Here is a 26120-nt window from a genome sequence, read left to right on the forward strand (position 1 = left end):
AGCAGCCATACCCCTGGTTGAGTGCGCCCGGACAGCCAGTGGAGATGGCTGCCCGGTAGCTTCATAAGCAAGTGAGATGGCCTCGACCACCCACTTGCTCATCCTCTGCTTGGATACTGGGGCCCCTTTCTTAGGGGGTCCAAAGCAAACAAACAATTGTTCAGTTTTTCTCCACAGGGCAGCTCTGTGGACATAAGTATCCAGTGCCCTCACAGGACACAGCAGATTTAATCTTTCCTGGTCTGACGTCATAAATGGAGGAGGACAGAAGGCTTGTAGAGTGATGGGGCCCCGCGGGCTCGTAGGAACCTTGGGGACATAACCCGGCCTGGGATGCAGAAATGCTTTCACCATCCCTGGCGCAAACTCTAGACATGAGGGCTCTACCGACAGAGACTGAATATCTCCTATCCTTTTAAGAGATGATATGGCCAAAAGGAAGATGGTTTTTAGGGTGAGGAACTTATCCGAAACCTCCTCCAGAGGTTCGAACGGAGGTCCGGACAAGCCCCTCAGAACAATGGCCAAGTCCCATGCCGGGACCCTCGAGTGCATAACTGGCCTCAACCTTAATGTGCCACGAAGGAAGCGTGTAATTAGAGGGTGTCTTCCCAAAGACACTCCACTGCAAGGGACGTGGACAGCACCCAAGGCCGCCACGTACACCTTAAGTGTGGAGGGGGTCAACCCTGCAGAGAACCTCTCCTGCAGGAACTCCAGCACTGTACCAACCGGGCAGTTAACTGGATCCCACTGGCGTTCTCTGCACCATGCTGAGAAAAGTCTCCATTTCAAAGCGTACAGCTTCCTTGTGGACGGAGCTCTGGAGTGTAGGATGGTCTCTACGACCTCGGCCGAGAGACCCTCCTCTATGAGCCTAGCCCCCTCAGAGGCCAGGCCCACAGTTTCCACATCTCTGGGCGTGGGTGCAGGAATCTCCCGCCCGCCTGAGAGAGTAGATCCCTCCTGGTCGGAATCTCCATCGGAGAGCCTTCCAGGAGAGATATCAGGTCCGAAACCCATACTCGGGTCGGCCAGTTCGGAGCCACTAGAAGTACCTGGGCCCCGTCCCGGCGTACCCTCTCCAGAACTCCTGGAAGCAGGACAATCGGGGGGAAGGCGTACAGAGGCAGCCTCGGCCACTCCTGTACCATGGCATCCAGCCCCAGCGGGGCCGGATGGGTCAGAGAAAACCACTGCGGGCAGTGAGAATTCTCCGCCGAAGCGAACAGGTCTATCTCTGCCTTCCCATAAACCTTCCAAAGGAGCTCCACCACCTCTGGGTGGAGTCTCCATTCCCCGGGCCTCGGCCCCTGTCTCGACAGGCTGTCTGCTTCCTGATTCAGGGCCCCCGGGATATATACTGCCCTGATTGACAGCAATTTCCCTTGGGCCCACAGGAGGATCCGATGTGCCAATTTGTCCAACGGACGAGACTTCAGACCCCCCTGGTGGTTTATGTAGGCCACCACGGACGTGTTGTCTGTTCTGACTAGTACATGGTGGCCCCTGAGGTCGGGCAGGAACTGTTTCAATGCAAGAAACACTGCGAGCATCTCTAGCCGATTTATGTGCCAGTGCCGCTGATGCTCCTGCCATAGACCCTGGGACGAGCGACCACTCATGGTCGCCCCCCAGCCCGTGAGAGAGGCGTCTGTCGTTAGCGTTACGCGACGAACATGAGCCCCCAACACGGGACCCTGAGATAAAAACCCCGGGTTTTTCCACATGACCAGAGCACGTAGGCATCGCCGCGTGACTTTGATCGTGCGGAGCGGATTTCCCCTCGGGGAGAACCCTTTTGTCTTGAGCCACCACTGCAGTGGCCTCATGTACAGTAGGCCAAAAGGTATCACGTTGGACGCTGCTGCCATGAGACCTAACAGTTTCTGGAACTGTTTCACAGTGACGGCTCGGCCTAGCTTCTGTTCTTTGGCGGCTGCCAGGATCGATGCTATGCGTGTTGGCGATAATTGCGCCCGCATAATTACCGAGTCCCAGTTCACACCCAGAAAAGTGGTTCTCTGAGCCGGAGAAAGCACACTCTTCTTGGCGTTCAGCCTCAACCCCAGCTTCGACATATGGGCGAGAACAGCATCTCGATGCTGAACCGCCATCTGCTCTGTATTCGCTAGAATCAGCCAGTCGTCGATATAGTTCAGTATGCGGATGCCCTGTAGACGCAGCGGCGCCAGAGCTGCATCCACACACTTGGTGAACGTGCGGGGTGACAGTGCTAGACCGAAGGGAAGTACACGATATTGGTATGCCTCTCCCCCGAAGGCAAACCTCAGGAACTTCCTGTGATGTGGAAGGATGGAGACATGAAAATACGCATCTTTGAGGTCTATGGTGACAAACCAATCCTCCGATTTGACCTGCGTTACAATCTGTCTGAGTGTAAGCATCTTGAATTTTAGCTTGGCCACCGAGCGATTCAATAGCCGCAGATCTAATATCGGGCGTAAGCCCCCATCCTTCTTCGGCACGATGAAGTAACGGCTGTAAAAGCCAGACACCCTGCTGGGAGGGGGAACCCTCTCTATAGCCCCTTTTTGCAGGAGTGTCTCTACTTCCTGTGCCATTACCAGAGCCTGCTCCGGGCCCACCTCTGTAGGCAGGACACCGCAGAAAAGAGGTGGCCGACTTCTGAATTGAATGGCGTACCCCTTTTCTATTATCTGCAGGACCCAACGAGATATATTTGGTAGACGTTTCCACTCGTCTAGAAAATCTACTAAGGGAACCAGCCTCTCGAGGCTGGCCTCTGGTGTACTTTGAGCAACAAGCACAGTGCCCTGAAGCGGCGGACCGGCAGGGAACAACTGACTTGACTGCTCGGGGACCCCCCGAAGGGGGTGTGGACCACCCTCGGGTGGCCCGCGGAGACCGACTGCGCCCCGGCATTGCGGCAGGGTTGGCAGCGCGGCCCCCCGAGGGTGCCGTAGGGAAACGGGTACCGTAGGCAGGGGTAAGCACCGTTTCCCTACGGGGGGAACCACCCTCAGCGTCCTGACGCTTCTGGCGTCAGGAACGCTTCGACGAGGCCTTCTTGGCGATCAGGACTGTCCGCAGATCAGCCCTGCCCCTCGAAGGCCTCGTCTGAGAGCGCCGCCCCTCGTCCCCACGCTGAGGGGGAGCTCGGGCAGCGACGCTCTGTTTCTGCTGAGCCCTGTAGGAGGAGCTCGTACTCGGCTTGGGCTGCTTGGTGGTATCAGCAGCAGCCCCAGGGACCTGGACCCGGAGAGGGAGGAACTGCTTGAGCGCCGCAGCTTGCTTTTTCGACTCCTGGAACCTCTCGGTGACAGTGTGAACTGCGTCACCGAAGAGGCCTCCAGGAGAAAGCGGCGCATCGAGCAGAAAGGCTTTCTCCCTCTCCTTGATGTCTGTGGGGTTTAACCATAGATGCCTCTCCGTAGCCACCAATGCTGCCATGGAGCGGCCCACACATCTGGCCGTCTCCTTGGTGGCCCGGAGAGCTAGATCGGCTGATGATCTTAATTCAGCGATAATATCACCCCCCACAGCATCACTACCGTCCAAATCCCTTAGCAGGTCAGCCTGGTATGCCTGCACGATAGCCATCGTGTGCAGGCATGCAGCCGCTTGACCCGCCGCCGAGTACGCTTTACCCACCATCGCCGACGTTGTTTTTAGAGGTCTGGTGGGTAAAGTCGGGGCCTTCAGGGACGATGCCGAGGAAGGCGAGAGATGGCTCGCAAGCGTCTCTTCAACCTTTGGCATCGCCCCATAACCATACTGTCTCAGCCCGCAAATGTTGCTGTAGACCGAAGTCTGCGGGCTGAAGACACGATATGAAGCCGGTCTCTTCCACGATCTTGCCACCTCGGTGTGCAAATCGTGGAAGAACGGCAGGCCCCGTCGCTGAGGTTCTGAAGCGCGAGACGGCAGGAAGCGTTCGTCTAGCTTACTATGACGTTTTCTTCCTGCCTCAGATCTTTCAGTGGGCCAGTCGATGTTTAATCTGGCCACTGCTCGCGTCAAAACCTCAACTAGCTCCTCACTAGCAGGGGACTGAAGTGGCGAATCTTCAGTATCGATACTTTCAACGTCCACCTCCTCAGAGCTGGACAGATGAAGTACCGGCGGCTCTCTCGGGGGGGAAGAAACCGCCATGCGTGCTTCCATGCCCCGAGAAGAACCGCTGGATGGAGCAGGTGAGGGCAGAGATAAGGCAGCGCCCGTCTCTAACCCCTCTGCAACATCCAATTGTGATCCCCACGACTGCAGCCTCCGCTCCGCCTCGGCGGCAGCGGGACCAGAGCCGCGGGGAACACGAGCCGAGGCACCCTCCTCGAAGAGTGCCCGGCGGGAGCGCAGCGTTCTCAGTGGCATACGCTCACAGTGCTCGCAAGCAGCCCCCTCGAGGGCTGCCTGGGCATGCTGCGCTCCCAAGCATGCAACACAGAGAAGATGTGTGTCCCCGCCCGTGATGTAGCGTGGGCAGGGAGGAACACACTTTCTGAAATTGCTGCTTTCACTCGCCATTCTATCTATTTATTTTCTCTTTTTTCTGTTAATATATGTAATATTTAACAAAAAGGGTGGAAAATCTCTGCTTTCTTGTATAATAGACAGACAAAAACACCAAATAGACAGACAGGTTCACACAGATCGCTTGCTGAAGGCTCAGAAGCTAGTTCCTGTTTGTTTTCACGGACGTTTTATAGCTTCCGGTCGATGACGTCATCACGCCGACGATCGATCTTTTTTCCGATGGAGTGGTTCTACAGGCGCTTCACGACGCATTTAAACAGAGGCGTTCTCACAGCGTTTCGACGCAGCTCGAGTTCCCCGAAAGGGAAATCTAGCTTCCGTCAGACCGCCTTCCATATTCATCTTAAAGAAAAAGTGTAACTGACGCAGGAGCACAAGCGTTTGAACTGAGAGAAGCGCTACACTTTCTTCAAAAGTTAAATACGGAAGGCGGTCCGGAAGACGCTAGATATTTTACTTTATAACTTGTTAAATAAGAATATTTTTCTAAACCAATTGATTCACTTCAGAAGGCCTTTATTCCATTCACTGCCATTATAATGCTTGGATTAGCCAAGACATTTTTTTTTTATAAAACTCAGATTGTTTTCATCAGAAAAAAGAATGTCATATACACCATGGCTTGAGGGAGAGTAAATCATGGGGTAATTTTCATTTTTGGGTGAACTATCCCTTTAATGATTGTCACATTCATAACCTATGGGATTTACATGGTAGCTTTAAAGGGTTTACTTTTTAGCTGAATTGGATTTGTTTCATAGCTGACGAATTTTGCAACATCGACACTGACTCAACTGAATCAACAAACTGACTCGAGCTGAATAATGCTACTATTCTTCTTCTGTAGTGCTGCTTATTGCTGAATTGAAATTATTTCAAAACTGATGAACTTTACATAGTCATTGAACTAAAGTGAATCAATTCTGAACTGGTCAGAATAATGACACTTTTGTCTTCAGTAGAGCTGATTTACAACAAAATTTAAAATTGTCTCATATTTCATGAAGTTTGAAACACCGATTGCTTGTTCCCTGTATATTACCGTGAAGCTGCTTTGAAACAATCTGTATTGTAATAAGTGCCATATAAAAAAGTTGACATGACTTGACTTGCATGGTATTCTAAGATTCTTGAAAGAATACCAAGGTATTGTCATGGTACAATTTAAAAAGCCCATGTACTCTTACTTAAAAGGCTTTATAACTGAATGAAATGACATATTGCATGATTGCATTTCTTTTTTTTTTAAATGTCGTGCATTTTTCAAATGTTGCGCTTGGTAACATAATCCACCTTATGCAGTAAGCTTACTTACATTTAAAACCAATAAAATGACAATTGGTATTTTTCTCTGTTCCTTGTGTGTGTTCTCACGCATATAAGACTCTTTTGTTTTGTCAACTGATACATAAATGTAGAACTCCACCACACCCTGATGAATAGACCGCAACAAACCTCATGAGATCGATCATGCTGTAAACTCCTCTCACACCTCCGTTCTGTATCAGGAAGCAGGATTAGTCGGTGTGTACAGGTTTGACTATACTTAATGTCAAAAATGTCCTCACTAATATTGTGAAACGTGTTGAACACCGTCTTGTGAGCTGGACCTCACTAGTTTAAAAGGCTTATATTTAAATCGAATGTTTTCCACAGGTTTCTGTAAGCTTATGTTTAGGGTTCTACAGAGTCAGAGACATGGCAGAGGGAAAAAAATAAGCCAATGCTTCTGCGCTCCCACAAGAAACTTTACGCTTTTTCAGCTCTTGAGTGAACACAAAGTTTCTTAGGGGAACACAAAACATTTGTGAGAGAACGCATAAGCACTGACAAAATATTTTCCTCCATCCGCACATGACATGCAGTAAAAAACTAGTAGGCTAAATCGTGCGCACATTTTAATATTTTGTTCCCTTGATTTATAAATAGTGTGCACGTTTTGCTAATTCGTTCCCTCGATTTACTAAATTGTGCGTATGTTTAACTAATTAGTTCCCTCGACTTACTAAATCGTGCGCACAATTTATTTATATTTTATAAATCGAAGGAATGAAATAGTAAATCGTGTGCACTATTTACCTTTTTTTCCTTGCATGTCATGTAAGGGACTCCGTAGTAGGGTTTGGGTTTATATCAGAAATTATATTTTAAAAAAATGGAAGTCTATGAGATGTCCTCACTAATAGTCAAACAAACATACATGTGTGTGTAAATGTGTGTTTGTGGTCTTGTTAAACCCTACATTATGGGGGTTAATTGACGGCCACAAAGATGGAAATATCCGAAATATTTTTCCTTGTGGGGATATTTTTTTGTATCCATTAAGAAAACCTCTTATGAATCATACTAAGTGTAAAAATGTAAAGTGTAGAACTGCAAAAAGTTTTCTGTGAGAGTTTTTTAGGGGTAGGAAATAGAACAGTATACCAATTAATATGTCAATCGAATGTTCACATAAAATATGAAAACCCAATGCGTGTGTGTGTGTGTGTGTGTGTGTACATGTTTTCTAGCCTGGTGGGGACTTCAACCTGAATGCACACAGACTCATGGGGATTTGTGTCACTGTGGGGACCTAAATTGAGGTCCCAATGGGTACAAACGCTTATAAAACATACATAATGAGTTATTTTGAAAATGTAAAAATGCAGAAAGTTTCCTGGGATGGGTAGGTTTAGGGGCAGGGCAGTGTAGGGGGACTGAATATATGGTTTGTACAGCATTAAAACCATTACGTCTATGAGTCCCCAGAAAGATAGTGCACCAGACGTGTGTGTGTGTGTGTGTGTGTGTGTGTGTGTGTGTGTGTGTGTGTGTGTTTCATACCATCCGCCCTGCGGCTGAGTGTAGCTACTTTCTGTAGAGGTATTTCTCTCTCAGTGCTGTTGTGGAGAGTCCACCAGGTAAGATTATGTGTCTGAAACAAAAAAAATCAAACATAAGCCACTCTATATGATATGCTGCAAAATGCTACTGGGTTTTATTAAATTACTTGATTACATTTGAAACAAATCATTTCTGCAGTATATTAGGTATAGTACATTGTATGTATATAAAATTATGTATCCCATAATGCAATGCACTTTGACCTTCCATTTCCAGTAGGTATGACAAATCAACAAATTATAATTACATATTATATGATTAGACTATCAAAAGATTAGACCTTCTTATAATTTTTGTTATTAAACGTACAAAATAACCATTTTTATATCTGTTCTGCTATGCCAATTGCACAATTAAATGTGCTTGTAATATGTGGTCATGTGACAACAATGTAGCATACTACTGTTTGTATAATGCTACCTTACAAAAGTTTGGGGTCGGTGTGTTTCTTTAACAATAAAGGAATACTGATAAATTGTTTACAAGTGACAGGAAGGACATTTTCAATAATATTATATTTTCTTAATATTACCTGTTCCTCAGTGGGTGGAGGGGTCAGCAGACTGATCACCGCCACAACAATAGCAGTGAAGGCGCAGAGTATGATGGCAAAGTGTAGGTAGTGCACACTCCTTAGGACAGAGGGAGCAGGGTCAAACACTCCACAGCGGGGTGGAGGGAATACAAACTCTAGGACCATCCGTGTAAAGCCAACTGCTAGACCCACCATCAGGCCCCAGAATGCTCCCTGAACACATAATACCAAACAAAGACACATTCAGATACCATCACAGGTGTTCCTTTTTATCAACATGTTGTATGAGTGTGGGAGACTGTTAAACTAACTGTTTATTTTTAAACCCTTATTGATTTCAGGTATCCGAGAGGATGCACTGAATGAACTCTGAGCCAAGATTCCTGACATGACATGCTCTTATTTGCTTATTCAAGGTACTTAAGGGTGGAGTGCAGTGTGAAAATCCTCTGACAAGTGTAAAATTCCTGTGAAACATTGTCATATTTCAGTGAAAGGTGTATGACATCTATCTATCTATCTATCTATCTATCTATCTATCTATCTATCTATCTATCTATCTATCTATCTATCTATCTATCTATCTATCTATCTATCTATCTATCTATCTATCTATCTATCTATCTATCTATCTATCTATCTATCTATCTATCTATCTATCTATCTATCTATCTATCTATCTATCTATCTATCTATCTATCATAGATTTTATAATCATGTAAGTTAAAGGGTTAGTTCACCCAAAAATTCTGTCATTAATTACCCACCCTCATGTCGTTCGACACCCGTAAGACCTCGATTCATCTTCAGAACACAAATGAAGATATTTTTGTTGAAATCCGGTGGCTCAGACAGGCATAAAATTATTGTAGAATCACTGTAGTGAGATGGGCTTTTTAATTATGTATTTAGTGCCATTTATGGGACTTGAGAGAGGAAATGGCATTGATATAACTGAAAGCCTGTCTGAGTCATAGGATTTCAACATACATTTCTTCATTTGTGTTCCAAAGATATAGCCCCCATAATGTAGGGTTTAACAAGAACACACACACACACACACACACACACACACACACACACACACACACACACACACACACACACACACACACACACACACACACACACACACACACACACACACACACACACACACGTTTGTTTGACTATATTAGTGAGGACATCTCATAGATCTCATCTCATACTTCCTAAATATAATTTCTGATGTTAACCCGAACCCTATGGAGCCCCTAAAGAAACATGGTAAAGGAAAAATACATGAGATGGAGGAAAAATGGAGGTCTTAAAGGTGCACTATGCAACTTTCCGTCCACTGGAGGTCGCCTATTCAAAAACAAATGCGTAGTTTGATGACGCAAAGTTTGAGCGTAGCATCTTGGGACATGTGGTCTTCACCTCACAGCCGGTGGAAAATAGGACTCGGCAGAAATCATGTTCATGGATGCGGTTATTAACCTTACTTTAATGTAAAGCAGAGCAGGACCGAGTGTTGTGGAGCTGAGCACAGCTGCTGGAGTGATTGTTAAACAAATACCCACCTCGGGAACACCGGGGCTTTTATTATGACGGGACGAGACACAGTCAACGGGCGCCTGCACTGATCCGCTCTTCCGGTTATGATTATGAGGTAATGCAGCTCTGTTTATCATATTAGATACATTTAAGTGTGTTTAAAATGATGTTATGACGTTACTCCGTGCGTTCACTTGTTCACACTGCTAAGAGTAAAGTGCTCCAGCCAAGTAAAACCTGAAACCGAGGGTAACGCAGATATGACACAATTGACAGGCGACTTCCTCAAACGCAATGCTGAAACGTTCCGGTCATTGGTTAAAATAGCAATTTTCTCACAATTTACAAATAGTTGGAAACATTTGGGATATTGTAGGTACTCAACTGAACAAAATATATAACACCGGCCTAGTGGTTTTTGGATATTTTACTGCAAAAATACTACATAGTGCACCTTTAAGAGTGTTGAACGCATTGAGGGTAAGTCATTTTAAACGCATTTTCATTTTTGGGTGAACTAACCCTTTAAACTTGTTTTATTCTTGTACATTTTGTATCAATGGCAATGTGTACACCTGACATTAGGATCCGTTCGATCGGATCACAAGTAGACGAGGGAGATATTCCCGTTTGTACCCGGTCTCTTTTGTCCACTTTCAACCACTTCTGTCCTGATTTCTTTAAAGAGAATGGCCTATATAAATTTAAGGATTTTTTCAAAACTTTCAAGCTAATGGATGAAATAAACACACAATTTACATATGAACACGACCAGAAAAAACAGAAAAACATACAGAGAGCATCATTTGTGCTCTGATGACCGCAAGATTAGACCGAACGCAGTGAGTGCATATTAGAAATCAAGAATCGTGAGAGAACATTTTGATTGGTACGTCTTTAAACCAAACTTGGGTCTCAAGTGGACAAGTTTTTTTATTCAGCCTGGCAAGCACACTTCATATAATGTTTACATATTAGGTCAGTAGGTAGTAGTGTTGTCAAAAGTACCGACCGCGATACCAAATCGGTACTGAAATGTTAAAAATGTGACGCTTCGAGCGCTGTTGAGCTGTAATCGTAAACACCTCTGACTGGTCATTGTGCTCACGCGCTCATCGGATGTGCCTGTGATTGGCTACAATGATCAACTCACGGCAGGGGTTTGAAACAACACGGAAGTGTTTGAAAAGTGTTTTGAAAGCGGGAGCGTTTGAAAGCACAAGCAGGCGTCGACCAGCGGACCGGTAGGCTGATAGACACCTACATTCAAACGCTCTGTGTGTATCTGTGTAAGCGCTCCGTGAAAAGCGTCATTGATGTATTTTTATAAATGTATTTTATTATGTTTGTGAAGCGCTGGTCAAAGTAGCCAATCATAGACCTATTTGATGAGTGCGTGAGCACAATGGCCAGTCAGAGGTGTTTACGATTCCGCTCAACAGCGCTCAAAGCGTCATATTTTTAACATTTCAGTACCGAATTGGTATTGCGGTCGGTACTTTTGACAACACTAGTAGGCAGGGGAGCATGTTACAACTAACACGAGGTTAGTTGTAACACGCATGGTTTAACACTTTGTGTATTTACTAGTTGCCATATCAACACTATATATAGAAAAAATAGCGTCAAAATGAAAAGAATCGTAAGATGTAAATGTTTTACTTACGTTTTTTTTTTCATCTCTGTTTTTTTGTGTCAGACAAATCTGATATTATTTGAATCTTATATTTGATATTTAACTGTTAAGATGTTTTTTTAAAGCTGGTCTAACAGCAGAAGACACGAGCCAAGGTTTAAATCCCAGTCGTGCAGGTGGGGTTTGTTATAACATGGCGTAACAATGAGCTCCTATTAGAACTATGATATTATATTCTATACTTTTATGAATTCTTTTGAGAAACCATGAGAAAAGGGTAAATAAGGACTGAGAGTTAATGTTCAGAAAAATGTTTCATCATTATTCTGTTTTTAACTATGCTCTATTTGTTTTTGTTGTCAAAATCAAAAACGTGTGTATTTTTAATTATAAAAAATTGCCATTATTTTATTTCAAAAAGTTAATAACTGTATTTTATTGACAAAATATTTTAGTTTGTTTTGGATTTTTTTTTTGATTATATCAGATATATTTTAAGCTGTCATTTTCTCATGTTACAATTTCCCCATCTCACATGTAACAATGTACCCCACCGATTTCCCTTTCATTCTTTCGGGGTAAATCAAGAAAAAGTATATGTATTAATTAAGTACTGTATTAATGAAAGAAAACCACATAATTGTACTAGACATTTGTGCAGTTAATGTGGGAAAAAATAAATAATCTAAATCCCAAGTGGATTTACACAAACTGAGACAGTCAAAAAGCATTAGGTTGTCCCCTAGAAAGCAGGCTTTTTTTTGTGGTCGCTTGACCACTTGAGCGTCTTCACTATTAAATCAATCTGTATTTTCAACTACCTCTGGAAGTGGTCGAAAGTGGAAAAGCTCAAATTATTTTAGACCCCTTTTACCTATAATTAGCGTTGTCAACCTGAGATCGGGTCGTCAAAAACGCAGGTGTTAATAGGACAATTGACTCACATGGATGTGCTTACGCAAAAATGTTTACTGTAACGATTTATTTTTTTACCCCCATGAATGTCACCAGGCCAGTTTTAGTTTCTTAAGGCAAGCATCTCGGGGAAACACTAGCTTTCAAAAGAACGCCCTAAAACGTCAAACTATTGCTAAACTAATGTTCTTCATGCTGAAAAATATTTTCAGAACAATTATACTTATCTCAAATCTCACTAGCTAAAATGGGTATTTCCTTTTTGCTGTGGGGGATGGTGTAACTTTCCAGTAAAAGAACCTTCAGGGTAAAAACAGGAATTCTGAAATCCCACCCTGAAATTATGTGTTCAACAGGTTTTCGTTCTTTTATCAAACTGCCTGGTTAATCTTTTGCTTAGACCATCTGTGCACTGAATTTGGGCAGATACGGTTACGCTAATACACTCTAATATAAAAAACAGTATTTTGTTCTACTTTGCTCTAAGTGAAACATCCAAGAGAATCAGCCTGGTACACCGCAATCCTTCTCAAACATTCATTCTAAGTATGTTTGTCCAAACACATCGGGATAGGGGATTTTCATTGAATCAAATGATTTAATCACGAGGCCTTTTTTGCTTTTTTTCTGTATCTTGTGCACTCTCAACAATGTTACTCCTGTTCTATGAATCCTTGTTTATCACTGGTAAATATCTATCTAGCTATAAAAAAGTTGCTGCCTTAAATGTTCAAGTGAAATCAAATTGTATGTTTAAGTAATTTTAAATTAAATTACATTAAACTGACTTTAAAAAATAGTTGCATCTTTCAAACCGTTAAAACTGTCTTTCCAACATAACATTATTGTACTAGCAAACAGGTCAATTTTGTATGTAATGCAGCTTATACACAGGTGTGACTTATCAATGATTCTTCCTTCGTAAAAGCACATATATGATGAGTCAACAGCACAACAATATAAGGACTTACATTAAGGTGTGACTTATTTTCTGAAAAGTAAGTTTATCTATCATCTCAATCACTTACAAGTGAAAGTTAGAAAGTGAATCACTTAAAAGCGAAAGCTCTATTTTGCTGTCATGCAGACATGTACACACTCTTTACGTGTTTGAACAGCCAAATACACACACCCTGACTAATCTGACCCATTAAAATGGCCAGACATTCCTTCTTCACGAGAGAGAAGTGGTTTCTTCGAATGCATGTGACTGGTAATGTCAGAATGTCAATATGTACATAGTCTTTGTGAGTCCTCGGACAGTGTTTATTTGTTGTATGCATGCGTTTGCGTGTGCATTACCGCCTCATTGGTTCTTTTCCAGAAAACAGCCATTACAAAAATGGCAGTAACAGGAGGGGCCAGATAGCTGGTCACCGATTGGATGTAAACATACAGCTGACCGCTGTTGGCGCTCTGAAGAATTGGGATCCAAACCACGCTAATCACCACCAGAATAACAGTCACTATCCTGAGAAAACAAATCAACTAATTGATTTTCAGTTTCAGCGACAGATCTTGATGTGATAAAGTTGAGTTCTGCAACATCCAAAATCCTGTGGGACCCCATAAGCAATAGTGGCTAATCAATTTCTATTATTCAGCTAGTTATCTTCCAATCTCTAGTTACATAAATTTGTGGTTTTCTTTCTACTCAACTCAACAACAAGACATGAGCTAATCTAAAGGATTAATCCACCCTAACTATAGCTCATACTGCGGTTGTGCATTGCATTTCTGAGGCAATAAATCATTCTTACATTCTTTCGTGTAATTGCTTTTTGCATAAAAAGCACTATCATGTTGGATCTTAGAAAACATGTAACCTTTACGCATGTCATGATGATTGACGGTTTTAAAAATAGGTGACAATTCTACGCATGAATTGGAAACACACTCATAAGCACACCTGCCAACCAGCAGCAGCTCCTTCTCGCTAGCAGCTCTTCGATACTTCTTCCAGATGTCCATGGTGAAGAGGGTGCTGCTGCTGTTAAAGATGGAGGTCAGCGATGACATCAGAGCAGCCATCATTACAGCTATCATTAACCCTCGGAGGCCTGGAACAAACAATACAATTGCATTTAGCATTGCTAACAGATTGTGACATGGACTTCATTCATATTTTTGATAAAGTGATGTTAAAAGTTCAAACATGTAGTACACACAATCTGAGGAACATAAAATCCTGATTACCGCTGGGCATGAGCTCGATGACCAGTTTTGGAAAAGCGAGGTTGGAACAGCCCACCTCTGCACCACACACCTTTACACACTCTTCAGGGTCCACACAAGCCACTGTGTCTGAAAAAGAAAAAAAGCCTATTTAAAATAAATGCTATAACCTAAGGAACAATTGCATTACTAAACAAAACATTCACATGAAACCACAAATAATGAAAAAGGTAACATACAAAATAAGTGACCTGTAATCAACTATTTTAATATTAGGGGCAATAGTACCATTCAAGGGTTTGGAAACCATCATGTTTTTTTTTATTAGTCTCAATCTCAAAAAGGCTGCATTTATTTGATCAAAAATGCTGTAAAAACAGTAATACTTTCAAATATTATTACAATTTAATGAACTGGTCTCTATTATAATATATTTTAAAATATAATGTATTTGTGATGGCAAAGCTGAATTTTCAGCATCATTACTCCACTCTTCAGTGTCACATGATCCTTCGGATATCATTCTAATGTGCTGATTTGCTGCTCAAGAAACATTATATTATTAATGTAAACACAGTTATACTGCTTAATATTTTTGTGGAAACTAATGAATTAATTTTTTTTCAGGAATAGGCCTATTTGATGAAGAGAAAGTTAAAGAAGCATTTATTATAAATAGGCTATAACTTTTGTGTAATATGTAGGCCTATTCATTTCATAAATGCCATTACTGTTTTTTAATCACTTAAATGTGCCTTTGCTAAATTAAAGTATTATTATTATTGCTTTTTGCTTACCCCAAAAGTTTAAATGCCAGTGTAGGCTAATGATTTCCTCTCTCTCTCTCTCTCTCTCTCTCTCTCTCTCTCTCTCTCTCTCGTATGTGTGCCTTTATGATTATGCTACATGTAATATGATATAAACTTATTGAGCAGTTATGATATAAACTTATTGAGCAAATATGATATAAACTTATTGAGCAACTGGTCTAGGTACTCAAAACAATATAGCTTACTGGGATACGCAGCTTCTCCGCGTGACAACTATCACCGGCTGTCTTTAAGTGTCTGTTTACAACCACTACTTTGTTACAATTAGGAACTGTCTGCATCACTTTCCTCCGTTTCCTGTCATTTTTTTTTCGTTTCCCGGACACCCCGCCCAAACCCGCACAACTGTTGACTCGACAGTCTAATATTCAGCCTGAACGCCGCGTCATCTACCCGACGTCAGGCCTCTTCCTCTTTCAAGCTCCATACTGAACAGAAGTAGGGCAAAGTAACACAAAGCCCCACAGGAATTTACTGGACAACAAACTCAGGACATTATTTAAACCGGGAGACGGAAAGTGGAGGAAACGGTGAAAGTTTTGGTAAACTCTCATCGGCGTTAAGGTGTATGCTGTTGTGTGGAAGATAAACGCGGATCTAGCCGGTTTGGCTGAAGTCTGTTACGCGTGTGTATGCATAGGCTATGTGTGTGTGTGTGTGTGTTTGTGCCCCTCCCGGTCAGGTGACTGAGGTGTGTCTGATCACTAGAGCCTCTGGAGATGCTTTGTTCTATTCTACCTGTCGGTAAAACTGAAAGATGATCTCCGGCTCAGCGGTCAGTTACGTCCTGTACTGAACTCTGGACTCTGCTCGGGGAAATGTGATGAAATATCCTCGAATGCATCGATTATATCTTTAGGAAACGATATCGCCTTTAATTAAATGAAAAAAAGAGCTTTTGGGTGCTTAAGTTATTGCTAAGACTGAGAACTTTACCATGGAAACGCTTTGCCGCGATCGCGAGAGGAATTTTTCTAGCAGTTAACCGAGGAAGAAAAACTTTGAGAAGTTTTTATACGTTTCTTGGATTATAGTTGGACTTAACAAAACCCTAAAAATAACGAGAAGAAGAAAGAAAGAAAAAGAAAGCGCTTTCTATCATCTAATTCGGATTGTGTGTGGAAACTATGGCACTCTCTCAAGTTCAGTGTCTTGATAACAATCACGTGAACTGGCGTCTAAATGAATCTAAACCGGAGTTTTTCTATAGTGAGGAGCAGCGGCTGGCGCTCGAGGCGCTTGCGACGAAAGGACGCGACGCTTTTGACGCATATGTGAAAGAGCACGAGCTGCGTCCTTTTCTGTCGGAACCGGAGCTCGAGCTGCTCCGTCGGAAGATAGAAGACTATAAGCCCGGTTCTGAGCATCAAAAGACAGATGGTACGACGGAGGGAGAGGATATAGCGGTGTCTTTGAAGTACTGGCCGGACCGCTCTGATATCTCCATACCGAATCTGGATCTCGGATGGCCTGAATCTGCTTCTTACCGCGGAGTGACGCGCGTCAACGTATACACGCAACCGCCGTTGGACGGACAGACGCATATAAAAGAGGTTGTGAGAAAGGCCATCGCGCAAGCACAGAAGGTTGGTAGCCTAAACTAGAGGAACTTGAAAAGCACGATTGTATGGTCAGTCCCTCCTGTGGACCCTAAGAAAAGCTCTTAACTGGTTCCCTATTTTGTCCAGTTTTTTTTTAAAGTTTTTTTATTATTATTTTATATATGCTACAAGATATTTATATCAGCAATTCTCAATTTCTTTTAGTGCAGTTAACCAGCTGTCAACTATCTTAACTACAAAAGATATTTGTTAGGCTAGCCTATATGCCATGTGTAAAACTATACTCAATTATTAAATAGCCTGTTCACTTAGGATAATTTGGCGAAATGTCGTGTCATACTGATAAAACGTGTTTGTGTTTATTACATTTGCACACTCAGACTAACTTGTAATATAACTTTTGTGGTTACTGAAACTTTGTTGTATGAGAACATTTATAACTTGACTTAATGTGTATTTCAATACACACTATTCAACACAACTCTTCTCCATCAAGCTCATTCATCTTTAAAAAGATAACTTGTAATTCTTAGTTATTAACTGAGTTCAGCGAAAAACAAAAAAAATATTGAATGTCCAAATATCCATCAAATTTCTCAATCCATACTGGTTCGCAACTGACTCATTTTTCTTGTTAGAACTTGCTAAAGCTTGAACCCAGCTTTTTGGCCCATGACACATACCGGCATAACATTATTTTCCTCCTCCTCTCTCTTTACCACACACACTCTGAAATACTTAATCAAAGACATCCTTTTATCCAAAGATATTTATCACAATAAGCGGGTGCAGTACAACTGACTTAGGGTGTGTAGGGGTTGTTTTGTGTCTAAATCGTCATGTCGTATTGTTAATAAAGAGAACATACTCAATGCTAACAATAGAACCATAATTAATATGCACCTGTATAGCAATATGTACACTAAGAAATAATACAAAACGATTTTTATGTTGCTTTGGTTGAACTGTCTAACATCTGTACACTTTTCCTGTGTATGTGTTTGCAGATGATAGCTGTGGTAATGGATGCTTTCACAGACGTTGACATTTTTAAGGATCTAATAGAGGCTGGATTTAAAAAGAAAGTGGCTATATACATTATTTTAGATAATGCTGCTGTACAGGACTTCCTACTTATGTGTGAGAGAGCCAAGATGCACAGGGGACACCTCAATGTGAGTTGAAGAAGCATTAACTTATGTCTGTTTTGTAGACTGCCTTAAGTTTCCTAATATCAGACAAGATGTAGTTTATGCATGTATGACAATTTGTTTTTGTTTTTTAGCATCTGAGGGTGCGATGCATTGGTGGTTGTGAATTCTACACGCGCTCAGCTCAGAAGGTGCGTGGCTCGTTGAGTCAGAAATTCATGTTTGTGGATGGAGACCGTGCTGTGTCCGGATCATACAGGTTTGTAATGCATGTGTGCAGTTTAATGTGCATACGAATTAAGCTGTGTTTCTTAAAAAGCCAATCACACTGAATACAACTGGAGTTATATTCATAAAATCTTGATGTTTCCAAGTTTTATAATGGCAGTGATGGGGCTCATGAAAAAGTACATCCATCCATAATAAACGTACTTTAGATGGATCTGGGTGGGTTAATAAAGCCTTCTGAAGTGAAGTGCTTGTGTAAGAAAAATATCCATATTTAACATGTTACAAAGTAAAACATCTAGCATCTGCCAGACCACATTCCATATTCATTTTAGGAAAAAGCGTAACTGACACAACATGATGTAGGACCCCCATAGGCATCACATTTTCTCTCCAAGTTGAATATGTAAGGCAGATGCTAGACATTTTACTTTAAGTTTTAAATATGGATATTATTATACAAAGACCCATCAATTAATTTCTAAAGGCATTTATTAACCCGATGGATGGATACACTGTTTTAGGTTCAAACTCGTGAGCCCTGTCCACTGCCATTATAAAGCTTGGAAACATCAGGATATTTATTAATACAACTCTGATTGTGTTCATCAGAAAAAATAAAGTCATATACACTTAGAATGGCATGAGGGTGATTAAAGCATGGGGTATTTTCATTTTAAAGTGAACTAATCCTTTAACTTGAAATCGAAAACACGAGATAGAGAACATGAAAAACATTACACAATGGCAAATTGTATAAATATACAATTGGGTAACAAAACAATCAAACTAGAAACTGAATAAAAAAAGTTAAAACAATAATCAAGTTACAAGACAACCCTATTAAACCCATCACATGGCAGGAAATAACAGAATACAAAAAAAAGGAAGTGGGAATAAACAAATAAGAATAAGACAGCTACAGTAGAGCTACTGTATCTTCACAGAATTGGACAACATAATGTTGTCATTAGGTAGTTACCCCTCAACATTAGTGGTTAAATTTATTTTGAGTTGCTAGTTTAAATGTTAATTTATGTGTTTGTGTTCTGTGCATGAATTATTCATTTGTCCTTTTTTTTTTATGTTTCTGACTTCCGGCATTTTTATATTTCAGCTTTACGTGGACAGCTTCTCGTTTGGACCGCAACATCATTACAGTCCTGACTGGGCAGGCCGTTGAAACTTTTGACAAGGAGTTCCGTGAACTGTACTTGTACTCGCTTGGGGTCAACCTCTCCAAGATTCCTTTGGGTGACCTTCCGGAGCCTGACCCTGCCCCAATTGCCGTTCCTCCCCCCGTTTCCGCAGCTGTTGCGAGAAAACTAATTAACCCCAAATATGCTTTGGTTAATGTAGATACAGCAAGCAAATCTTCTTCAGACAAAGCTAGTGCCAAGAAAAATAATCCTTTGGTCCAGATTCCAAAGCCTCAACAGGAGTTGCAACAGCACCCAGGGCTTGTAGGCTTGCCCAAAGCAGATCTCATTCTCTACTTGCCCATCTGGCCCGAGCCAGACCCATCCAGTGATGTTATTGGGTATATTAATATCCGTGACACAAACAAGCCAACACAAGTGCATTTAATGCGCTCGCAAATGTTTGAAACATCTCAAGCGATCCGCTTTAAAGACCCTTTTACTGGACCACCTGAGAAACCACTACCAGATAAGGCAACTCCTCGTCTTACAGCAGCACAGTTGTCTAAAGCAAATGCTGTAGATGCACATGTTCAATCAAGTGCCCAGCTTCAGCCGGAGACAGATGCCCTTCAAGAAACACTAGCCAATACAGCCGATTCGCCAAGCTCTCCAATCCAGCAACAAGACCCCAAACCCAACCTTACTCCACAAGAGCAGAAGCCCAACCATGAACCAGCAGAGGTCCAACAGACTTCAGATCTGCCTGTTCCCAAACCACGCACCCTTCAGTTGGTGGTTAATATGGCGGAAGGCTCTGGAGATGCAGAAATCACTTTAGTCAGAAGGGAGGAAAACCAGCCGAAGGATGCACACATGGATGCTCAAGCCAACGACGCAGACAGCACCGCTGTGATCTGTGCACATTCATTAAAGGATAAAGATGAGAATTCCACAATGTCAGATGAATACTTTGAATGCAGTGACTCTGACGGCAGTGACAAACTCCCTAACGGAAGGATAACGGGTTCCGGTCGTGTTGGAGAACACAGCCCTAATGCTCTTAACGTGATGGCCCGCTTCTCTCAATCCATGCTGGACTTGCGATCGGATGACGTTGAGCTGGATTTCCAAAGCACTGCTGAGAGAAATCTACTGAACATGCAGAGAAGAAACAAAACAAAGGTAGGTAGGACTTTGATTTAGTATGCATGAATGTGAAAGTGCTTTTTATCAGATTTGGCTCTCCACTCTACCAGTCCTTAGACCTGGGAGTGTCTCAAATAGATAAAAAGAAGCCAGGCATGTGCATTAAGGAACGCACAAGGGTGTGTCCATGTGCGTTACCTGGACTCTGTTGACATTTTCTGCATGCCTTAACCTGCTTTAATTGCTAAAACACATGTATGGGGGTTATGGGTGGGAGGAGTGTATGTAAATGAAGTTGAGAAGATGAGAATAGGAGAATAACATGTTTGACAGATCCTCCTTTCTAGTGGGATTTCCCTATGAAAGTAGTAGTTTGTTTGCGTCTAGAGTTAAAGATGACTGGAACCTTTCTAGGGATGTACAATATATTGGCTATCTGTGAATATTTCTCATTTATTTAATTATTTCTCATTCAGTTAATATTGTCTGTGTGTATATATACATATAAATGCTTCCATTAATTATGATGTAAAAATATTTCAAAACCAAAAACATTTTCGGGGGCATAAAAATATCCTGCTTAAGGTTGTAGCTGGTTTTTATATGGTTTCTAGCTGGTTTAGAATAGAGTTACTTTTTCTAGGCCTGATAGTCCACCTTGGACCACCAACAAACCAGCTACCATGTACCAAAAACCAACTTCACCACCTTAAGCTGGAACTGATTCTCTAGGTAGGATTAAAAGGTGACAAAGCTTACACAGAAGATGACATAGCACTGAATTTTTTCAGCACTAGCGGATACAGCAGCTGGAGCGTGTGTGTATTACCTGGGTAGAGCGCCCTGCTGATCATGCCAGGTAGGATGATGAAGATCATGGGAAGCATCTTGAGATAGCTGGCAAAGATGGATGCCCCTTTGGCGTGACTCATATTCTTGGCTGACAGGGACCTCTGCACGATTACCTGCCAAAGATCAACCAACATTACTTTTTCTTTACTGAATTCTTGTTGAAAAATTCATCAGAACCATTTGAAATCATGCCTGAAGGCTGTTTATAATTTTTCTTATTCACATATACCTTCCTCCCTTTTAGCTTTACCAGATGGTCTCCAGGTCACCTGTTCGAGACGCTTATGGCCGGGCCAAAGTGGTGATTGCAAAACCCGGAGTGTTCCATAGACCCCCTAAAAGCAGCGGCCATGTAATTGGGGGCCACAGGTACTGGCAGGGGAAGATGCATGGCCATGAACTCCCATTAAGTGGATCAGGCCAGCAAAACCTAAAGCGTTCTGGTCGGTCCCCCAGGAGACAAAACCCCACCTATATGATAGAAGGACTGCGCACAAACCAATCACCCGCTCAGCGGCTCATGCACTCTCAATCTCTCTCCCCTGCTCATCGGGCCTCTCAAACAAAGTCTCCGTCTCCTCGTAGACGGGTCGAGACTCGCACGCCATTAGGAATCTCTTTATCTAAGCTCGCCAGTTTCAAAACCCTCAGGGGGAAGGTTCCAGTGAACACGTCTGGTTTTGCTTTGGGGGATAAATTGTTGACACATAGTCACAATGCAAATTAACTGATTTGTAGTGGCTTTCTTCCCGTAAAAAACAACAACTTTGTATTGAGTACAAAGGCATGAATGTGTAATGATGTAGCCACCAGTCTCCACTGATAAAGGCTTTTCAAATGGAGTTCAACTGGATCTAAACTGACACAAGCGTTACAGTGGCACACAAACACTGACTTTTTCTGGACTGTGGCAAGGAGCCTTACTCTCTATTATCATGTTTTTGGGGAATCTGCAAGGGAATTTGGTGGTGGATTTATGTCCGTGGTGATGGCAATTTCACATTCACCTCTAATTTAGAATCTCGGATTGTGGGAAAAGGACATTGAAAAGTTTGTTACAGTATGATCTGAAAGTGGGTTATTTTTTAAAATGCACATAATAATATTCTGAGTCTCCAGTTGTCCCTGGTTTTATCAGAGGAGATCAAGGCCTGTTCACAGAATAGATGTTTTGTGTGAAAATTCGTTACTGAACGGCTTTTAATGCTTGCTGTCAATGCTATTTTTCCACTAACATCTCTTCCATCAGATTGCAAAGAAAAAACAAACATATTTTTTTTAAGTTTAAAAGGTTTGCGCTTTAGGTCACATGCCGAGAGTTGCTGTTGTTACATAAAACAAGGACTCTGGTGAACACAAACAGACTGTTTTGCTTAGAAACCTTTACTTGAATAAACCTGGGTATTTCAGTTTTTTATAAGCGCCACCTACTGTCAGAAGTAAGTTATATCTTCATTCAGCCCATCTGCCTTTTTTTTCATTCTCATTGTAAAAAAAAAATGCATGCTAAAATTGGACCACATTTTCATGTCAAACATTTGTTCTGGTGTGAACAAGCCTTCTGCTTTTGAGTTGGAGTCAAGACCAAACCCTTCAACATCCAAACAAGACCTTATTTCTTATTCCGAAAACGCTGAACTTACTGCAGAATTCATTTCATATACTGAGCCACTTTGCACAGTGGTGAACTGTGCTCATGGCCCTTAGCCAAGACCCACAACAAGACTTTTTAAGATTTGAGCCCACAACCAGAGGACCTACGGTAATAAGACTCGGACCAAAACTTTTATTGGGTCTTGAGGGGACTCCAACTCTGTCAGTATTTTTTAGGAATTTAATAATTTATCTTCTGATTATGTTTTTTCACCTTCCAAGGAGGTTTGGAAAAAAATGCTTTTTAGGGATGTGATGTGCACTATATTTTGAAGAAGGAAAGTATTATAACATTAGTTATTACTCAAAAAGCTTATGTTTTTAAATAAATGATCTTAAAAAGTCATTACACACTGATTCCTATGGTTTCTGTGAGGATATACTTGAATCATTTGGTGATGTTTTTGGTGACACAGGAGTCAAAATAGACTTTAGTCAGGGCAGTTGTACTTATTTGACGCAAATCCCTCATGGCCTTGTTTTCATTGCGTCAAATTAGATGGGTTTACCCTACCTTGACTTAGGTCCATTTCGGGCTTGGTAGATTGTTTTTTCTTTTTTAAATTGTAGTCTTTGTGGCAAACATATCTCATAGCAGAATGCAACTCGCAATGCAAAACACATTTGCAGTACTGTCTTTGATGTGAAGCTTTTTACATTTGTGTGAGAAACAGGGTAAGCTGATTATCTATTTTTGAGAGTAAGAGTGTGTTTTAGCATACCTGATCAGTGCACCAGTACCATGTTGCAATAATAGTTAATCCCAGTGTCATGCCTGGCCAGGGTAGGTCTCCGTGAACAGGGTCTCTGAACAGGTGCATGGCATCAGCCCTGGGCAGGTGACATGTTGTGTTTGGGATGATCTTAGATGGCACCGCTTTCAAATACACACTCTCCAGGTTATTGTAGCCTCCAATTTTATTGAATGCTGTAACGTACAGAAATACATATCAGCTAAATCTACTACAATTTTGGGTTAAAAAGTAGAGGTCTGGCATAAAAATGTATCTTGATAACGTCAAAAAAACAACATGGCGTCAAAAAGCAATGTATATTTTGAATTGATTCCAATTAAAAATATTATTTAAATTTCTCTAACTTGTTTAGACTTGCGTGTGTCATTGTGTGTGTGCATGCATTTTTTTCCATTTCAATTTCAGTTCTTTAAAACCTTTACAGATGGTTTTCTGTAAGTGGGTAAAGACAGTCATGGGATTTTCCACATCTCCATGCAAACCAGCTGTGCAGGTTTTTAAAGTGTTTTAATGTGTCCCAACCAGACTGGTCGATTAACCTCTCTCTTTGAGAAAAATGTGAGGTGCGTTTTTGTGAACAGCTGTGTTGAGTGACTGGGACATTTTGTTGTTACAGCCACAGTGAAATCTGCTGCACATTACACCAACTACGTTGTTATTTTATTGTGCAGCATTTTCACTTTCACTGACAAAGGACAAATTCCGAATTTCAAATTCCATCATAAGGTGAAAGTTTGATCGTTATCTTGATTGCCCCATTCATCTTTATTGGCATCCATCACAAACCTTTTAACATATATGGAACCTTTTCACTGCACTGAAGGTTCTTTACAGTGGAAGGAGGAGATCTTTAGATTATAAAATGTTGTTCACACTAAGAAAAAAAGTGATTATTTCAAGAATTTGAAGTTTCTTTAGTGAACCCAAAATAGATATTCTATGGCATCATTACAGAAACCTTCTTTTGGAACCTTTATTTTTTTAAATTGTGGAAATGTTGTTGTTTTTGATTAAAGCTATGGTTTATGGTATGTGGTGAATATTCAAAATTGTATGCATTTTAAGATTAATTAATGGTGTTACATTTTATGCATTTGTGCAAATATAATCTTTTATTGCAGTATTTGTTTTAGGCTATCTGGAAAATTATTATTAATTTTATAATTATTATTATTTTACACTTTTGGATCCAAAATCATGATTAACTAGTTGCTTATTTGCATGCATATAGGCTATTGCCTGTTTATTAGTACTTATAAAGCACATATTAATGGTTTATTCTGCATGACCATATTCTTCATCCCCAAAACCCAATAACTAAAATTAGCAGCTACCTTACTAACAATTAATAAGAAATAATTAGGGGTTTATTGAGGCGGAAGTCATAGTTAATAATCAGGCCTAGTTAATAGTGATAATTGGACCCTAATCTAAAGTGTGACCAAAACATTTTAACCATCCATGCTATTTGTTTAGATGTATGCTGTTGTGTTCATGCTATTGATTAATTATTTATTAACTATTTAATTTTTTGAGCAATATTGATTTATTTATTTGGAAAAGAGATAAATAATTGAACCACATTTGCAATCTCGCCTTTATTATTACTATTATTTATTGTAGTATTTTCATCATCAATAGGTAATTTTACAATATATACCCTTCTGGTTTCACCGACAAGGCTTAACTAAGAGATAGTTTAAATAGAATTAGACCCTATTGATGTGCATTATACAAGCAACGGTTGAAGTTAAAATCTTCATTTGTGTTCTACTGAAGAAACAGACACACCTACATCTTGATTGCCCTGGGGGTAAGCAGATAAACATCATATTTTCATTTTTGGGTGAACTATCCCTTTAAGATTGTTGTTTTAACAGAAAGAAACTTGCACTGACATCTCTTAAAATATGTTTTGTCTCAAGATGCAGACCAGTAATGTTTATGTTTAGGACTGAATGTTAAACATATGACATGGAATGCGTGCATGGTTATAGACCACATATAACCCTGAAAAAGTGTCTGCCATGTTCTCTTACATCTGTTTTCAGCAGTAGCACTTTCACAATTCAGGGTGTTCTTACTTCCCTAGTGACAGCTGACACGAAATCACTGCCAGAGGAGAATAAAAGAAGAGGCCTGAGATTGACTGACCTGTAATGGTGAGGATGACTGCTCCAATAATCATGACGAAGGTCTGAAGAGTGTCGGTGTAGATTACGGCAGCCAAGCCACCTGGAGAAACAGAGGACTAAGCGGCTATTGCTCAATTCTCTCATGATGGTTTAATATGATACGAGTCAACGGGGTCAAGTCTGAATCAGCACTTGTAGCAGAGCTGCGGATTAAAGTAATTATGCAGTTATGCTAGAATCAGTCACGTACACCATAATTACTGCTGCAGAAATGAACTGTCACTGAACTACTAAGCTTCACTGAGAAAGTTTAAATTAGTAATCATTTAAAATAAGCTTTTATCCAAACAATTGACAGCCTTACTCAAACCTGTGGTTAAGTACCTCGCTCGAGGACTCTTCTATTTAATTATTTGCACTGTCAACAACTCAAACCAGCATCAGTTTGAACCATTATGCACTCAT

At 41.3% G+C, this 26120-nt stretch overlaps 2 protein-coding genes across 4 annotated transcripts in view; one reads left to right on the forward strand and one right to left on the reverse strand.

Annotated features, from left to right (window-relative positions):
- The window catches only part of slc5a10 (solute carrier family 5 member 10), a 40107-nt gene that overhangs the window by 2131 nt on the left and 11856 nt on the right, over nt 1–26120 (reverse strand). Inside the window, exons 7-14 of the mRNA XM_067442147.1 lie at nt 25675–25755; nt 23488–23693; nt 21090–21225; nt 14223–14330; nt 13936–14086; nt 13329–13497; nt 7937–8152; nt 7345–7435 (exon numbers count right to left, since the gene is read on the reverse strand). Coding sequence (XP_067298248.1) covers nt 7345–7435; nt 7937–8152; nt 13329–13497; nt 13936–14086; nt 14223–14330; nt 21090–21225; nt 23488–23693; nt 25675–25755 — 1158 coding nt within the window. The remainder of the gene's footprint in view (nt 1–7344; nt 7436–7936; nt 8153–13328; nt 13498–13935; nt 14087–14222; nt 14331–21089; nt 21226–23487; nt 23694–25674; nt 25756–26120) is intronic.
- On the forward strand, nt 15391–23481 carry fam83gb (family with sequence similarity 83 member Gb). 3 transcript variants are annotated; one of them, XR_010904785.1, is made up of 6 exons: nt 15391–16617; nt 17601–17768; nt 17879–18003; nt 19090–20296; nt 21052–21119; nt 21357–21423. XR_010904785.1 is itself a non-coding variant. In XM_067442145.1 (5 exons), the coding sequence occupies exons 1-5, from the start codon at nt 16159–16161 to the stop codon at nt 21837–21839; spliced, it is 2442 nt and encodes an 813-aa protein (XP_067298246.1). In that variant the 5' UTR covers nt 15391–16158; the 3' UTR covers nt 21840–23481. The 3 variants fall into 3 exon arrangements, 2 of the variants coding, with proteins under 2 accessions (XP_067298246.1, XP_067298247.1); XM_067442145.1 differs by lacking the exon at nt 21052–21119 and having other exon boundaries at nt 21357–23481; XM_067442146.1 differs by lacking the exon at nt 21357–21423 and having other exon boundaries at nt 21052–21186.

Source organism: Pseudorasbora parva, chromosome 4 (assembly GCF_024679245.1).
Source record: "Pseudorasbora parva isolate DD20220531a chromosome 4, ASM2467924v1, whole genome shotgun sequence".
Taxonomy (NCBI): Eukaryota; Metazoa; Chordata; class Actinopteri; order Cypriniformes; family Gobionidae; genus Pseudorasbora; species Pseudorasbora parva.

Coding starts and splice junctions, on each gene's coding strand:
- fam83gb (XM_067442145.1), top strand. CDS start 16,159: ATGGCACTCTCTCAAGTTCAGTGTCTTGATAACAATCACGTGAACTGG. Junction 18,004..19,089: donor GCTGTGTCCGGATCATACAG/GTTTGTAATGCA, acceptor TTTATATTTCAG/CTTTACGTGGACAGCTTCTC. Junction 20,297..21,356: donor AGAGAAGAAACAAAACAAAG/GTAGGTAGGACT, acceptor CCTCCCTTTTAG/CTTTACCAGATGGTCTCCAG.